At 56.7% G+C, this 18,034-nt stretch overlaps 2 protein-coding genes across 2 annotated transcripts in view; one reads left to right on the top strand and one right to left on the bottom strand.

Moving 5' to 3' along the window:
- The window catches only part of parp2 (poly (ADP-ribose) polymerase 2), a 140,192-nt gene extending 134,723 nt beyond the window's left edge, over positions 1-5,469 (top strand). The window contains exon 17 of the mRNA XM_087975419.1: positions 5,128-5,469. Coding sequence (XP_087831545.1) covers positions 5,128-5,469 — 342 coding nt within the window. The remainder of the gene's footprint in view (positions 1-5,127) is intronic.
- Positions 5,470-12,403: 6,934 nt separating this feature from the next.
- idh3g (isocitrate dehydrogenase (NAD(+)) 3 non-catalytic subunit gamma) lies at positions 12,404-13,600 on the bottom strand. The gene has a single exon (XM_043686320.2). It carries the CDS (start codon positions 13,598-13,600, stop codon positions 12,404-12,406), a length of 1,197 nt encoding a protein of 398 aa, XP_043542255.2.
- Between the last annotated feature and the right edge of the window lie 4,434 nt (positions 13,601-18,034).

Raw genomic sequence — 18,034 nt, 5'->3', positions numbered from 1 at the left:
GTACCCGGACCCGATTCCCCATGTACCCTGACCCTAATCCCCACGTACCCTGACCCTAATCCCCACGTACCCTGACCCTAATACCCATGTACCCTGACCCTAATCCCCACGTACCCTGATCCTAATCCCTACATACCCTGACCCTAATCCCCATGTACCCTGACTCGAATCCCCACGTACCCGGACCCGATTCCCCATGTACCCTGACCCTAATCCCCACGTACCCTGACCCTAATCCCCACGTACCCTGACCCTAATCCCCACGTACCCTGACCCTAATCCCCACGTACCCTGGCCCTAATCCCCACGTACCCGGAACTCATTCCCCATGTACCCTGACCCTAATCCCCACGTACCCTGACCCTAATCCCCACGTACCCTGACCCTAATCCCCATGTACCCTGACCGTAATCCCCACGTACCTTGACCCAAATCCCTAAGTACCCTGACCCTAATCCCCACGTACCCTGACCCTAACCCCACGTACCCTGACCCTAATCCCCATGTACCCTGACCCTATTCCCCATGTATCCTGACCCTAATCCCCACATACCCTGACCATAATTTCGATTTACCCTGACCCTAATCCCCACGTACCCTGACCCTAATCCTCAAGTACCCAGAACCTAACCCCCACGTACCCTGATTCTCATCTCCACGTACCCTGACCCTAATCCCCATTTACCCTGACCCTAATCCCCAAGTAACTTGACCCTAATTCCCATGTACCCTGACCCTAATCCTCACATACCCTGACCCTAATCCCCACGTACCCTGACCGTAATCCCCAAGTTCCTTGACCCTAATTCCCACGTACCCTGACCCTAATCCTCACGTATCCTGACCCTAATCCCCATGTACCCTGACCCTAATCCCGATGTACCCTGACCCTAATCCTTAATGTACCCTGACCCTAATCCCCATGTACCCTGACCCTAATGCGCACGTACCCTGACCCTAATCCCCATGCACCCCAACCCTAATCCCCAAGTACCCGGACCCTAAACCCCATGTACCCTGACCCTAACCCCCATTTCCCCTGACCCTAATCCCCACGTACCCTGACCCTAATCCTCACGAATCCTGACGTTAATCTTCACGTACCCTGACCCTAATCCCCACGTACCCGGACCTTAATCCCCATGTACCCTGACCCTAATCCCCATGTACCCTGACCCTAAGCCCCAAGTACCTTGACCATAATTCCCATGTACCCAGACCCTAATCCCCACGTACCCTGACCCTCATCCCCATGTACCCTGGCACTAATCCCCACGTACCCTGACCCTAATCCCCATGTACCCTGACCCTAATCCCAACGTACCCTGACCCTAATCCCCATGTACCTGACTCTAATCCCTCATGAACCCTGACCCTAATCCCGATGTATCTCGATCCAAACCCCTCATGTACCCTGACCCTAATCCCCACGTAGCCTGACCCTAATCCCGACGTACCCTGACCCTAATCCCCACGTACCCTGACCCTAATCCTCACGTACCCTGACCCTAATCCCCATGCACCTTGACCCTAATTTCCATGTACCTGTACCCTCATCCCCACGTACCCTGACCCTAATCCCCACGTACCCTGACCCTAATCCCCACGTACCCTGACCCTAATCCCCATGTACCCTGACCCTAATCCCCATGTATCCTGACCCTAATCCCCACGTACCCTGACCCTAATCCCCACGTAAACTGACCCTAATCCCCATGTACCTGATTCTAATCCCTCACATACCCTGACCCTCATCCCCACGAACCTTGACCCTAATCCCGATGTACCCCGACCCAAACCCCTCATGTACCCTGACCCAAATCTCCATGTACCCTGACCCTAATCCCCACGTACCTTGACCATCATCCCCACGTTCCCTGACCCTAATCCCCATGTACCCTGACCCTAATTCCCACGTATCCTGACCCTAATCCCCAGGTACCCTGACCCTAATCCCCACGTACCCGGACCCGATTCCCCATGTACCCTGACCCTAATCCCCACGTACCCTGACCCTAATCCCCACGTACCCTGACCCTAATCCCCACGTACCTTGACCCAAATCCCTATGTACCCTGACCCTAATCCCCACGTACCCTGACCCTAACCCCACATACCCTGACCCCACGTACCCTGACCCTAATCCCCACATACCTTAACCCTAATCCCCACGTACCCTGATCCTAATCCCTACATACCCTGACCCTAATCCCCATGTACCCTGACCCTAATCCCCATGTACCCTTACCCTAACCACCCATGTACCCTGACCCTATTCCCTCACGTACCCTGACCCTAATCCCCACGTACCCTGACCCTAATCCCCATGTACCCTTACCCTAACCACCCATGTACCCTGACCCTATTCCCGAACGTACCCTGACCCTATTCCCCTAGTACCCTGACCCTAATCCCCACATACCCTGACCCTAATCCCCATGTACCCTGACCCTAATCACCATGTATCCTGACCCTAATCCCCACGTACCCTGACCCTAATCCCCACGTACCCTGACCCTAATCACCACGTACCCTGACCCTAATCCTCAAGTACCCAGAACCTAACCCCCACGTACCCTGATTCTCATCTCCACGTACCCTGACCCTAATCCCCACTTACCCTGACCCTCATCTCCACGTACCCTGACCCTAATCCCCACGTACCCTGACCCTAATCCCCATGTACCCTGACCCTAATACCCACGTACCCTGACCCTATTCCTCACGTACCCTGACCCTAATCCCCACGTACCCTGACCCTAATCCTCACGTACCCTGACCCTAATCCCCATGTACCTGACTCTAATCCCTCACATACCCTGACCCTAATCCCCATGAACCCTGACCCTAATCCCGATGTACCCCGACCCAAACCCCTCATGTACCCTGACCCTAATCTCCACGTACCCTGACCCTAATCCCCATGTACCCGATTCCCCATGTACCCTGACCCTAATTCCCATGTACCCTGACCCTAATCCACACCTACCTTGACCGTCATCCCCACGTTCCCTGACCCTAATCCCCATGTACCCTGACCCTAATTCCCACGTACCCTGACCCTATTCCCCATGTACCCTGACCCTAATCCCCACATACCCTGACCCTAATCCCCATGTACCCTGACTCTAATCCCTTACGTACCCTGACCCTAATCCCCACGTACCCTGACCCTAATCCTGATTTACCCTGACTCTAATCCCTCACGTACCCTGACCCTAATTACCCATGTACCCTGACCCTAATCCCCACGTACCCTGACCCTAATCCCCATGTACCCTGACCCTAATCCCCATGTACCCTGACCCTAATCCCCACGTACCCTGACCCTAATCCCCACGTACCCTGACCCTAATCCCCACGTACCATGACCCTAATCCTCATGTACCATGACGCTAATCCCCACGTACCCTGACTCTAATCCCTCACGTACCCTGACCCTAATCACCCATGTACCCTGACCCTAATCCCCACGTACCCTGACCCTAATCCCCATGTACCCTGACCCTAATCCCCACGTACCCTGACCCTAATCCCCATGTACCCTGACCCTAATCCTCATGTACCATAACGTTAATCCCCACGTACCATGACGCTAATCCCCATGTACCCTGACCCTAATCCCCACGTGCCCTGACCCTAATCCCCATGAACCCTGACACTAATCCTCATGTACCATGACGTTAATCCCTACGTACCCTGACCCTAATCCCCACATACCCTGACCCTAATCCCCACATACCCTAACCCTAATCCCCATGTACCCTGACCCTAATCCCCACATACCCTAACCCTAATCCCCATGTACACTGACCTAACTCACAACAGTCTTGAATAACTCCTCCCACCCACTCAGTCCCATTTTTCCAAATCCCTCGATGCTCACGTTCCACACACCCGATTTCCACCTCCCAACCGCGTCCCTCGAATCCGCCCCCCGACTGCCCCTACATCCCTGACTCCCACATTCCACCTCAACCCTCCAACCCCAACCTCGTCCACAACCACCCACCAATCCCCGCCTCACTCCCCCTCCCTCAAGCACCTCCCTCAAATCCCTGTGGCCCCTAAACCCTGACCTTCGCCCCTCCCTCCTGAGCGTGTCAGTCCCTCTCGGGAGGTGGGACGGTCCAGAGGTTAAATATGGTGAGGCGAGGTGGGTGGGGGGTGGGCATCCCTCAGAGGTCAGGTATTGTTCCAGCCCAGTGAGGCCAGGCGAGACCTGGTCCAGGAGCAGGATGGCCGGGGAAGAACGATCACAACGTCGTCAAGTCCAAGGGGGGGTTTGAGCCGTCTTTGATGGGGAACTGATTGGGAGAGCGGGGAATGGCGGGGTGGGGACGTCCCTCTGAATCGGAACGTCGGGGGGAGCCAATCGGACGCGGAAGGAAGAGATGGACGCGCCGTCCCTTCAGCCCACGGGGAACGGTCGGCCAAGGTGCTCGCCCCCAGTGGTCAGTGGGAGGACTGCAGCTCCTTCTGGCATGCGTTCGGATTGAACCACCCCCTTTCTCGAGCCCCCCTCCCCCCCTCCGTGGAGTCACCCGGCACAGACCCTTCGGCCCATCCAGCCCATGCCGACCCTCATCCCCAAACTGAGCCGGTCCCCACCCACCCAATGTCCCTCCAAAACCTCTTTCCACGCACACAGGGCATGGAGTTATAGAGTCACACAGCACAGACCCTTCGGCCCGTCCCGTCCGTGCCGACCCTGATATCCCTAACCTAATCCAGTCCCCGCTTGCCAGCCCTTGGCCCGTACCCCTCCAATCCCTTCCTATCCCTGTCCCCATCCTTTTCAATGCTGTCATTGTACCAGCCCCCACCCCTTCCTCTGGCAGCTCATTCCACACACGCACCACCCTCTGGGTGAGAAAGTTACCCCTCAGCTCCCTTTCCCCTCTCACCCTAAACCTACCCCCCTCTAGTTCTGGACTCCCCCCACCCCAGGGGGAAAAGACCTTGTCTATTTACCCCTATCCACGCCCCCTCATGGTTTTATAAACCAGGTCACCCCCTCAGCCTCCGACGCTCCGGGGAAAACAGCCCCGGCCTGTCCAGCCTCTCCCTAAAGCTCAAACCCTCCAACATCCTGGTAAATCTTTGCCGAACCCTGTTGAGTTTCAGGGCTGGAAGCTATTGGAAGGCAGAGCCTGGGGGGATTCTCTCAGTCTCGCTTCCTCGCCACCTTCAATTAAAGTCGTCGCCTCGAAGCCAGGCTGTTTGTCTCTCCGGCCTGTTCCCCCGCCCCCCCCCTGCGTTCAGGAGCTCAATGCCTGGTCCCCGAGCCACCTTGTGCCTGATGTTGGTCAAACACCGGGAGTTGGCATCTGGGTGAGGGGAGTGGGCGTCTCAATCCTCCTCCCTGGGCAATACCCGGGCTACGGCTGGCAAGACGAGAGTGACATCCGTGCCGCAATAAATGCCAGACATCGCCGACGAGAGACCATCTCGTACCCGGCCCCTTGACATCACTGAATCCCCACCTCAGCCCCTCCCCCCGCCTGCCACCCACCATCAACGCCCTGGGGATCACCATCGATCAGTAACTCAACCGGGCCATCTCCCGTAAGAGACAATATAACCATCGCCCCCTTGACATCACTGAATCCCCCTCCCCCACTATCAACATCCTGGGGGTTATCATTGAGAGAGAGAATCTAACCATTGCCCTCTTGATGTTCAATGGCGTTACTGTCACTGAATCCCCCCTCCCCCCAACTATCAACATCCTGGGGGTTCCCATTGAGAGAGAATCTAACCATCAGCCCATCGACGTTCAATGGTGTTACCGTCACTGAATCCTCCCTCCCCCCCCACTATCAACATCCTGGGAGTTCCCACTGAGAGAGAATCTAACCATCAGCCCATTGACGTTCAATGGCGTTACCATCACTGAATCCCCCTCCCCTACTATCAACATCCTGGGGGTTCCCATTGAGAGAGATTCTAACCATCAGCCCATCGACGTTCAATGGTGTTACCATCACTGAATCTCCCTCCCCCACGATCAACATCCTGGGGGTTACCATTGAGAGGAATCTGACCATCGCCCCGTTGACATTCAATGGTGTTACCATCACTGAATCCCCCTCCCCTACTATCAACATCCTGGGGGTTACCATTGAGAGAGAATCTAACCATCGCCCCCTTGATGTTCAATGGCGTTACCGTCACTGAATCCCTCCTCCCCCACCACCAACATCCTGGGGGTTACCATTGAGAGAGAATCTAACCATCACCCCCTTGACGTTCAATGGCGTTACCGTCAGTGAATCCCCCTCCCCCCACTATCAACATCCTGGGGGTTACCATTGAGAGAGAATCTAACCATCATCCCCTTGACGTTCAATGGTGTTACCGTCACTGAATCCCCCCTCCCCCCCCACTATCAACATCCTGGGGTTCCCATTGAGAGAGAATCTAACCATCGCCCCCTTGACGTTCAATGGTGTTACCGTCACTGAATCCCCCCTCCCACCCCCACTATCAACATCCTGGGGTTCCCATTGAGAGAGAATCTAACCATCACCCCCTTGACGTTCAATGGCGTTACCGTCACTGAATCCCCCTCCCCCACTACCAACATCCTGGGGGTTACCATTGAGAGAGAATCTAACCATCGCCCCCTTGACGTTCAATGGTGTTACCGTCACTGAATCCCCCCTCCCCCCCTCCACTATCAACATCCTGGGGGTTACCATTAACAGAGAATCTAACCATCACCCCCTTGACGTTCAATGGCGTTACCGTCACTGAATCCCCCTCCCCCACTATCAACATCCTGGGGGTTCCCATTGAGAGAGAATCTAACCATCACCCCCTTGACGTTCAATGGCATTACCGTCACTGAATCCCCCTCCCCCCACTATCAACATCCTGGGGGTTCCCATTGAGAGAGAATCTAACCATCGCCCCCTTGACGTTCAATGGTGTTACCGTCACTGAATCCCCCCTCCCCCCCCCCCACTATCAACATCCTGGGGGTTACCATTGAGAGAGAATCTAACCATCACCCCCTTGACGTTCAATGGCATTACCGTCACTGAATCCCCCTCCCCCCACTATCAACATCCTGGGGGTTCCCATTGAGAGAGAATCTAACCATCGCCCCCTTGACGTTCAATGGTGTTACCGTCACTGAATCCCCCCTCCCCCCCCCCCACTATCAACATCCTGGGGGTTACCATTGAGAGAGAATCTAACCATCACCCCCTTGACGTTCAATGGCATTACCGTCACTGAATCCCCCTCCCCCCACTATCAACATCCTGGGGGTTCCCATTGAGAGAGAATCTAACCATCGCCCCCTTGACGTTCAACGGCGTTACCATCACTGAATCCCCCTCCCCCACGACCAACATCCTGGGGGTTTACCATTGACCAGAAACTGAACGTGGACCAGCCCCGTATAAACCCAGCTACAACGGCAGGGTCAGAGGCTGGGAATCCTGCAGCGAGTCACTCCCCCGCCCCACCCCGAGCCCTATCCCACCATCGACAAGGCACAGGCCAGGAGGGGGGAGGGAATACTCCCACTTGCCCCTGGATGGTGGGGGGGGGGGGAGGGGCAGCAGCTCCGACAACACTCGAAGCTCCACACCGCCCAGGGACAAAGCAGCCCCCCCCCACACCCACAAACCCCCCGCTCCCTCCCTCCACCCCACCCCCCGACGCTCAGTTGCAGCAGCGTGTACCATCTACAAGACCCACTGCAGAACCTCACCGAGGGGCTCCTCAGACAGCACCTTCCCAAACCACCCACACCCCTCTACCATCTAGAAGGGGTTGGGGGGGGGCAGCAGATACACGTGGAACACCACCCCCCTCCCCCCTCCCCATCCCGGAATCTATCGGCCGTTCCTTCCTGGGGTCAGAACCCTGGGATTGCCCCCTCCCTGAGGGGTATCGTGGGTCTACCCCACGTGGCTAAGATGGCAGCTCACCCCCCACCTTCTCAAGGAGGGGTAATTAGGGACGGGGTGATAAATGGGAGAGAGATTGGAGGGAGGTATAGAAGGGAATTGTTCAGCCCAGGCACGTCCACGTGTTGCTGAAATGTTATCCATTTCATGGTCACCCACTGATCGCACCCGAGGCAGTGGGTCAACCAGCCCAGAACATCCTCTCTACTCCCCCCCCACCCCAGGAAGAGCCTTCCTACCCCACCAGCCCCACCCAACTCTCCCCCTCCCTCACTCACCTCCCCGTTCAGAGATCTGGGAGATTTGGCGAATTCTCAATATCGTCCTGGGACAGGGAATGAGATCAAAATGGGAGCCCTTCAATCTCTCTCTCTCTCTGTGTCCTGTGCTGTGTCAATGAGTTTTGGCATTCTTGCTGAGATCCTGATGCAGAACGCCCCCAATCCCCCAACCCCAGTGACACTCAGAGACTCTCTGCGTCATTGAAAGATTCTGTGCAATATTTAATTCTGTACACTTTGGGAAGGGACAGGGGGAAGAGGTCGCACAATATTTGGGTGGGGGAGGGGTGTAAGGTGGAGAGGGGTTGAGGGTCTGACCCTGAGAGTTGGAGGGGTTTTGAGGGTTCGGGTTTGAGGGTGGAAGGGAGTTGAGGGTTTGTTGTTGAGGGTGAGTTGAGCGGGTGTTGAGGGTGTGTTGAGGGTGAGTTGAGGGTGAGTTGAGGTTGTGTTGAGGGTGAGTTGAGGGTAAGTTGAGGGGGCTTTGAGGGTGAGTTGAGGGTGTATCGAGGGTGGGATGAGGGTGCGTTGAGGGTGAGTTCAGGGTGTTTTGAGGGGGTGTTGAGGTGAGTTGAGCGTGTGTTGAGGGGGTATTGAGGGGCGTTGAGGATGTGTTGAGAGTGCATTGAGGATGTGTTGAGAGTGCGTGGAGGGTGTGTTGAGGGTGAGTTGAGGGTGTGTTGAGCGTGTGTTGAGGGGGTATTGAGGGGCGTTGAGGATGTGTTGAGCATGTGTTGAGGGGGTATTGAGGGGGCGTTGAGAGTGTTTTGAGGGGGAGTTGAGAGTGTGTTGAGAGGGCGTTGAGGATGTGTTGAGGGGGCATTGAGAGTGTGTTGAGGGGGAGTTGAGAGTGTGTTGAGAGGGCGTTGAGGATGTGTTGAGGGGGCATTGAGAGTGTGTTGAGGGGGAGTTGAGAGTGTGTTGAGAGGGCGTTGAGGATGTGTTGAGGGGGCATTGAGAGTGTGTTGAGGGGGAGTTGAGAGTGTGTTGAGAGGGCGTTGAGGATGTGTTGAGGGGGCATTGAGAGGGCATTGAGAGTGTGTTGAGGGGGAGTTGAGAGTGTGTTGAGGGGGAGTTGAGAGTGTGTTGAGGGGGCGTTAAGGATGTGTTGAGGGGGTGTTGAGGAGGAGTTGAGGGTGTGTTGAGGGGGCGTTGAGGATGTGTTGAGGGTGAGTTGAGGGTGTGTTGAGAGGGCGTTGAGGATGTGTTGAGGGGGCATTGAGAGTGTGTTGAGAGTGCGTGGAGGGTGTGTTGAGGGTGAGTTGAGGGTGTGTTGAGGGGGTATTGAGGGGGCGTTGAGAGTGTGTTGAGGGGGAGTTGAGAGTGTGTTGAGGGGGCGTTAAGGATGTGTTGAGGGGGTGTTGAGGAGGAGTTGAGAGTGTGTTGAGGGGGCATTGAGGGGGAGTTGAGGGTGTGTTGAGGGGGTGTTGAGGCTGTGGTGAGGGTGTGTTGAGGGGATGTTGAGGGTGAGTTGAGGGTGTGTTAAGGGGGTGTTGAGGGTGCGTTGAGAGGGTGTTGAGGGTCTGTTGAGTGTGGTGAGGGTGTGTTGAGGGGGTGTTGAGAATGAGTTGAGGGTGTGGTGAGGGTGTGTTGAGGGTGTGGTGAGGGTGTGTTGAGGGTGTGTTGAGGGTGTGTTGATGGTGAGTTGTGGATGTGTTGGGGGATGTTGAGGGTGAGTTGAGGGTGTGTTAAGGGTGAGTTGAGGGTGTGTTGAAGGTGTGTTGAGGGTCTGTTGAGGGTGTGTTGAGGGTCTGTTGAGTGTGGTGAGGATGTGGTGAGGGTGTGTTGAGGGGATGTTGAGGGTGAGTTGAGGGTGAGTTGAGGATGTGTTGAGGGAGTGGTGAGGGTGTGTTGAGGGTGTGGTGAGGGTGTGTTGATGGTGAGTTGTGGATGTGTTGGGGAATGTTGAGGGTGAGTTGAGGGTGTGGTGAGGGTGTGGTGAGGGTGTGTTGATGGTGAGTTGTGGATGTGTTGGGGGATGTTGAGGGTGAGTTGAGGGTGTGGTGAGGGTGTGGTGAGGGTGTGTTGAGGGTGTGTTGATGGTGAGTTGTGGATGTGTTGGGGAATGTTGAGGGTGAGTTGAGGGTGTGGTGAGGGTGTGTTGAGGGTGTGTTGATGGTGAGTTGTGGATGTGTTGGGGGATGTTGAGGGTGAGTTGAGGGTGTGGTGAGGGTGTGTTGAGGGGGATTGAAGGTGTGTTGAGGGGGTGAGTTGAGGGGGTGAGTTGAGGGGGTATTGAGGGTGTGTTGAGGGTGCATTGAGGGGGTGAGTTGAGGGGGTGTTGAGGGTGACTTGAGGGTGAGCTGAGGGGGCGTTGAGGGCGGATTGCCGGGATGTTGAGGGGGAGTTGAGGGTGAGTTATGGGTAAGTTGAGGGGGCGTTGAGTGGGCATTGAGGGTGAGTTGACGGTGGTAGAGTGGGCATTGAGGGGGTGTTAAGAGGGCGTTGGGGGTGTGTTGAGGGTGAGTTGAGGTTGTGTTGAGGGGGCGTTGAGGGTGTGATGAGGGTGTGTTGAGGGTGTGCTGAGGGTATGTTGAGGGGGAGTTGAGGGTGTAGTGAGGGTGTGTTGAGGGTGAGTTGACGGTGTGTTGAGGGGGAGTTGAAGGTGTGTTGAGGGTGTGTTAAGGGTGAGTTGAGGGTGTGTTGAGGGTGAGTTGAGGGGGCGTTGAGGGAGTGTTGGTGTGTTGAGGCGTTGAGGGTCTGTTGAGGGTGAGTTGAGGGGGAGTTGAGGGTGAATTGAGGGCGTGTTGGTGTGTTGAGGGGGCGTGAGGGTGTGTTGATGGGTGAGTTGAGGGTGTGTTGGTGTGTTGAGGGGGTGTTGAGGGTGAGTTGAGGGTGAGTTGAGGGTGAGTTGAAGGTGAGTTGAGGGGGTGTTGAGGGGGTGTTGAGGGTGAGTTGAGGGTGTGTTGAGGGTGTGTTGAGGGTGTGTTGACGGTGAGTTGAGGGTGGGTTGAGGGTAAGTTGAGGATGTGTTGAGGGTGTGTTGACGGTGGGTTGAGGGTGTGTTGACGGTGAGTTGAGGGTGGGTTGAGGGTAAGTTGAGGATGTGTTGAGGGTGTGTTGACGGTGTGTTGAGGGTGTGTTGAGGGTGTGTTGACGGTGAGTTGAGGGTGGGTTGAGGGTAAGTTGAGGATGTGTTGAGGGTGTGTTGACGGTGGGTTGAGGGTGTGTTGACGGTGAGTTGAGGGGGTGTTGAGGGTGAGTTGAGGGTGTGTTGACGGTGAGTTGAGGGTAAGTTGACGTTGCGTTGAGGGTGTGTTGACGGTGAGTTGAGGGGGTGTTGAGGGTATGTTGACGTTGAGTTGACGGTGAGTTGAGGGTGTGTTGACGGTGAGTTGAGGGTGTGTTGAGCGTGTGTTGAGCGTGTGTTGAGGGTGTGTTGACGGTGAGTTGAGGGGGTGTTGAGGGTATGTTGACGTTGAGTTGAGGGTGAGTTGAGGGTGTGTTGACGGTGAGTTGAGGGTGTGTTGAGCGTGTGTTGAGGGTGTGTTGAGGGTGTGTTGAGGGTGTGTTGACGGTGAGTTGAGGGTGTGTTGAGCGTGTGTTGAGGGTGTGTTGACGGTGAGTTGAGGGGGTGTTGAGGGTATGTTGACGTTGAGTTGAGGGTGAGTTGAGGGTGTGTTGACGGTGAGTTGAGGGTGTGTTGATGGTGAGTTGAGGGGGTGTTGAGGGTGTGTTGACGTTGAGTTGAGGGTGAGTTGAGGGTATGTTGACGGTGGGTTGAAGGGGCGTTGAGGGTGTGTTGAGGGTGAGTTGACGGTGAGTTGAGGGGGTGTTGAGGGTGAGTTGAGGGTGTGTTGAGGGTGAGTTGACGGTGAGTTGAGGGGGTGTTGAGGGTGAGTTGAGGGGGTGTTGAGGGTGAGTTGAGGGGGTGTTGAGGGTGTGTTGAGCGTGTGTTGACGGTGAGTTGAGGGTGAGTTGACGGTGAGTTGAGGGTGTGTTGAGGGTGAGTTGAGGGTGTGTTGACGGTGGGTTGAGGGTGTGTTGAGGGTGAGTTGAGGGTGTGTTGACGGTGGGTTGAGGGTGTGTTGAGGGTGAGTTGAGGGTGTGTTGACGGTGAGTTGAGGGTGTGTTGACGGTGAGTTGAGGGTGAGTTGAGGGTAGGTTGACGTTGAGTTGAGGGTGAGTTGAGGGTATGTTGAGGGTGGATTGAAGGGGCGTTGAGGGTTTCCCCAGCGTCGGTGCTCCCTCAGGTCCGCCTCAGTGTCCTCGGTCGGGCACCTCCTCCTTGATCAGCTTGATCACGTGGTCCACCACCCGGGTGGAGCTGGCGTTGCCGCCCACATCGCGGGTGCGGACCCGGTCGCGGGTCAGGGTGTGCAGCACCGCGCGGCGTATCAGCTCGGCGTGGGCCCCCAGCCGGAGGTGCTCCAGCATCAGGCAGGAAGCCAGCAGCATGGCCACTGGGTTGGCGGCGTCCCGCCCGGCCAGCCCCGGCGCGGTGTTGCGGATGGCGGTCTGGAAGACGGCGCAGCGGCGCCCGTAGCTGGCCCCCGGCACCAGCCCGGGCCCGCCCACCAGCCCGGCGCAGATGTTGTTCACCACCACCCCGTAGAGGTTGGGCGTGACCAGCACGTCGAACTGGCCCGGCTGGCTCACCAGCTGCATGGTGGCGTTGTCCACGATCACCGCGTCGAACCCCACCTCGGGGTAGCCCTCCGAGACCCGCCGGCAGCACTCCAGGAACAGGCCGTCCGCCAGCTTCATGATGTTGGCCTTGTGGACTGCGGTCACCCGGCGCCGGCCGTTCCTCCGGGCGTAGCTGAAGGCGAACTCCGCCAGCCGCAGGGAGCGCCGGCGGGTGATGATCTTCAGGCTCTCCACCACCCCCGGCACGCTCTCGTGCTCCAGGTGGGCGTATTCCCCCTCGGTGGTCTCCCGGATCACCACCACGTCCATGTCCGGGGCCCGGTCGCGCCCGCACCGGGCCGCCGCCGCCGAGCACACCCCCTCCAGGCTGCGGTAGTGGTTGACGCTGGCGAAGAGGCCCAGCTCGTTGCGGAAGTGGACGTTGAGGGAGCGGCGGTGCCCCGGGACCGTGTCAGCGGCCGACTCGAAGTTGCCCTTCAGCGCCACCCCGTTGCGGCCCACCGCCCGGATGGCGGCGCCCAACCCCCGCCGGCCCGGCGAGCCGCTGTCCACCCGCGCCACCTCGAACTCCACCGGCGCCCGGGCCGACGCCAGCACCCGCTCCACGTGGCCCATCAGCTCGGGACCCACCCCGTCACCAGGGATCTGGGTCACTGTGTAACGCCCGCCGTACAGCTGGCCCACCGGCAGGTGCACGGCCTCACCCTGCCCCTGGGGGGTGCCGGACAGGCTAGCCAAGAGAACGCGCCGGCTGGGGGACCGCAGGAGGGGGCCCGCCAGGCGGCTGAGACACCTCAGGCCCACCATGTTCTCCCAACGTCGGGGGCTGGGTACAGACCAGTGGTGGGGGGGGGGGGGGGGAACTAGGACCCAGTTGGGGGGCGAGACGTGTCACCACTCGGGACTGACCACACCCACATTATTGTGATGTCACACAGGTCACACCCACCATCCTGCTATCCACACCCACTCCACTGTGACCATGCCCACCATCCCTCTGACCACACCCACTCAATTGTGACATAACACAGATGCCACCCACCACCCCACTGACCACACCCACACCACTGTGACTCCACCTGCACCCCACTGACCACGCCCACTATTACACAGGTTCCACCCACCATCCTGCTGACCACGCCCATTCCATTGCGACATCACACAGGTTCCACCCACTGCACATGCCCACTCCACTGTGGCCCGACCCCCAGCCCAGCCCACTAAGGACTGTCCATCTTCCCAATGGCCACACCTACTTCATTCTGACCACGCCCACCACCCACTGACCTCACCACTTCATTGTGACGTCACACGGGTTCCACCCGCCATCCAACTGACCCCGCCCTCTCCACTGTGACCCCGCCTACCACCTCACTGACCACGCCCCACTCCATTGTGACCCCGGCCCACAATCCCATGACCACACCCACTTCATCATGTCATCACACAGGTTCCACCCACAATCCCACTGACCACACCCACCCCATGGTGACCCCACTCACTACCACCAATTGGTCTCACCCATCCTATTGTGACACTGCCCGAGGCCCCACCCATCTCCCTTAAACGGTGAACGACTGCGGAATGCCGCAGCACCAAACGCCTTCTCGATTCATGGAGGTGTACAGCATGGGGACGGATCCATCGGTCCAACCCGTCCATGTTCACCCAGATATCCCTAACCTAACTTAGTCCCGCTTGCCAGCGTTCTGCCCATATCCCTCTGAACCCTTCCTATCCCTGTGCCCATCCTGTATCAGCCTCCACCACTTCCTCTGGCAGCTCATTTCATACACGAACCACCCTCTGTGCGAAAAAACTGCCCCTCAGGTCCCTTTCCCCTCTCACCCTAAACTTGTGCCCCTCTAGCTCTGGACTCCCCGACCCCCGGGAAAAGACTTTGTCTATTTACCCCTATCCATACCCCTCACGATTTTATAAACCTCTATAAGGTCACCCCTCAGCCTCCGACGCTCCAGGGAAAACAGCCCCAACCTATTCAGCCTCAAATCCTGTCGCTCAAATCCTCCAACCCTGGCAACATCCTTGTAAATCTTTTCTGAACCCTTTCACAACATCTTTCCGATAGGAAGGAGACCAGAATTGCACGCGATATTCCAACAGTGGCCCTAACCAATGTCCTGTACAGCCGCAACATGACCTCCCAACTCCTAGTTAAAAATCACACAACACCAGGTTATAGTCCAACAGGTTTAATTGGAAGCACACTAGCTTTCGGAGCAACGCTACTTCATCAGGTGGGAGTGGAGTCACAATTGTCAGGCACAGAATTTATAGCAAAAGTTTGGAAGCTAGTGCTTTCAAGTAAACCTGTTGGGACTATAACCTGGTGTTGTGTGATTTTTAACTTTGGACTGGGGTGTACAACACCAGCATCTCCAAATCATCCCAGCTCCTGTACTCAATACTCTGACCAATAAAGGAAAGCTTACCAAACACCTCCCTCAATATCCTATCTACCTGCGACTCCACTTTCAAGGAGCTATGAACCTGCACTCCAAGGTCTCTTCGTTCAGCAACACTCCCTAGGACCTTACCATTAAGTGTATAAGTCCTGCTAAGATTTGCTTTCCCAAAATGCAGCACCTCGCATTTATCTGAATTAAACTCCATCTGCCACTTCTCAGCCCATTGGTCCGTCTGGTCCAGATCCTGTTGTAATCTGAGGTAACCCTCTTCGCTGTCCGCTACCCCCTCCAATTTTGGGGTCATCTGCAAACTTACGTGCCATAGATGCATGAAACACAGACAGCACTGATGGGTAGCAGGTAATCAGGAAGGGTTAATGGAATGTCAAGACTTATTTCAAAGGGTTTGGAGTGGAAGGGTAGAGAAGTCTTACTGCAACTGTAAAAGGTACGGGCGAGGCCACATCTGGAGCACTGTGAGTAGCTTTGATGCCCCTTAGTTATTCTATTTTAATTGGAGGCAGTTCAGAGATGCATTAGGACCATCCTGGGTACTAAGGTCAAACTCTAATCGCTGGCATTTTGAAGAATGAGAGGTGATCTCACTGAAACATTTAGGATTCTAAAGGGGCGCGGCAGAGGATGTTTCCCCTCGTGGGAGAGTCTAGAAGCAGGGGGGCACAGCCTCAGAATAAAGGGACACCAATTTAAGATGGAGATGAGGTGGAATCTGTTCTCACTTGGGGGGTGGGGGGGGGTGGGTTGAGATCATCGGAACTCCTTGCCACGTGGAACGGTGGACGCTCAGGAAGGTCACAGCCAGCCAGGCAGCATCGGGAGCTGGAGAAGTCGACGTTCCAGGTGTAACCCTTCTTCAGGAGTGGGTGCAGGGGGAGCTGCAGATAAAGGGGGCTGACCAGGGGGCTCCAGGGTTGGGACGTGGGGGTAGGTGAAGACAGGCAGAGGGTTCGGTCAATGGAAGGAATGAATCCAGTTGGCGGAAGGGGCTGGGCATGGAGTCGAGGGATGGGGAGGGAGGTTATTTGGAATTGGAGAAGTCCACGTTGAGTCCTCCGGGCTGCAGGCGGAAGTCTGAGGTGTCGTCCCTCCGGTTTGGTTCCTCGTGGCAATGGAGGAAGTCTGGGATGGTCATGTCGGGAGAGGGAGCGGGAAGGGGCATTACAATGGGCGGTGACTGGGGGTGGGGGGGGGGGGGCCCGGTCAGTCCCTTCCGGTGAACCGTTCCCCAAGTTTGCGTTCGGTCTCCCCGATGCAGAGAGGACCACATTGGGAGCACCTGGATGCAGTAAACCCGGTTGGAGGAGAGGCAGGTGGACCTCTGACCCAACTGGAAGGACTGTTTGGGGCCCTGGACGGAGGTGAGGTGGAATGGTATGCTGGCAGGTGTTGCACCTTCGCAGGGCAAGGATGCTGGGGGCTTCGGTGGGGGGAGAGTGGCGGAAACGGTCACAGGGAACAGTCCTTACGGAAGGCAGAGAGGGTTGGGCAGGAGATGTTCTTGCTGGTGGGGTCTAGTTGGAGTTGGCAGAAGTGTTTAAGGGTGATGTGTCGGATGCGGAGACTGGTGGGTGAGGACAGGGGGCACTCTGTCTTTATTGCAGAGGGGTGGGGGTGGGGGGGGCGGGTTTACACCAGCAGAACCAGGAATGGAGGTGGTGCACGTTGAAGGAAGGTTGAGGGAGCTAGGCCTTTTCTCATTGGAGCGAAGAAGGATGCGAGGCGATTTGACAGAGGCGAGATGGCGAGAGGCACAGATACAGTGGACAGCCAGAGACTCTTTCCCAAGGCGGAAATGGCTATCATGAGGGGAGCACAATGATTGGGTGATTGGAAGGAGGTTTAGATTAGATTAGGTTCCCAACAATGTGGAAACAGGCCCTTCAGCCCAACAAAACCAAACTGATCCTCTGAAGAGTAACCCACCCTGACCGATTCCCCTACATTTACCCCTGACTAATGCATCTAACCTGCACATCCCTGGACACTATGGGTAATTTAGCATGGCCAATCCACCCTAACCTGCACGTCCCTGGGCACTATGGGTAATTTAGCACGGCCAATCCACCCTAACCTGCACGTCCCTGGGCACTATGGGTAATTTAGCACGGCCAACCCACCCTAACCTGCACGTCCCTGGGCACTATGGGTAATTTAGCACGGCCAACCCACCCTAACCTGCACGTCCCTGGGCACTATGGGTAATTTAGCACGGCCAACCCACCCTAACCTGCACGTCCCTGGGCACTATGGGTAATTTAGCACGGCCAACCCACCCTAACCTGCACGTCCCTGGGCACTATGGGTAATTTAGCACGGCCAACCCACCCTAACCTGCACGTCCCTGGGCACTATGGGTAATTTAGCACGGCCAACCCACCCTAACCTGCACGTCCCTGGGCACTATGGGTAATTTAGCACGGCCAACCCACCCTAACCTGCACGTCCCTGGGCACTATGGGTAATTTAGCACGGCCAATCCACCCTAACCTGCACGTCCCTGGGCACTATGGGTAATTTAGCACGGCCAATCCACCCTAACCTGCACGTCCCTGGGCACTATGGGTAATTTAGCACGGCCAATCCACCCTAACCTGCACGTCCCTGGGCACTATGGGTAATTTAGCACGGCCAATCCACCCTAACCTGCACATCCCTGGGCACTATGGGTAATTTAGCACGGCCAACCCACCCTAACCTGCACATCCCTGGGCACTATGGGTAATTTAGCACGGCCAACCCACCCTAACCTGCACATCCCTGGGCACTATGGGTAATTTAGCACGGCCAACCC

The sequence above is a fragment of the Chiloscyllium plagiosum genome, unplaced genomic scaffold, assembly GCF_037043375.1.
Source record: "Chiloscyllium plagiosum isolate Xiang-an unplaced genomic scaffold, Cpla_swu_hap1 HiC_scaffold_27, whole genome shotgun sequence".
In the NCBI taxonomy this organism is placed as follows: domain Eukaryota; kingdom Metazoa; phylum Chordata; class Chondrichthyes; order Orectolobiformes; family Hemiscylliidae; genus Chiloscyllium; species Chiloscyllium plagiosum.
The sequence above is the reverse complement of the archived record's forward strand: the minus strand, read 5'-3'. Positions and strand labels throughout refer to the sequence as shown.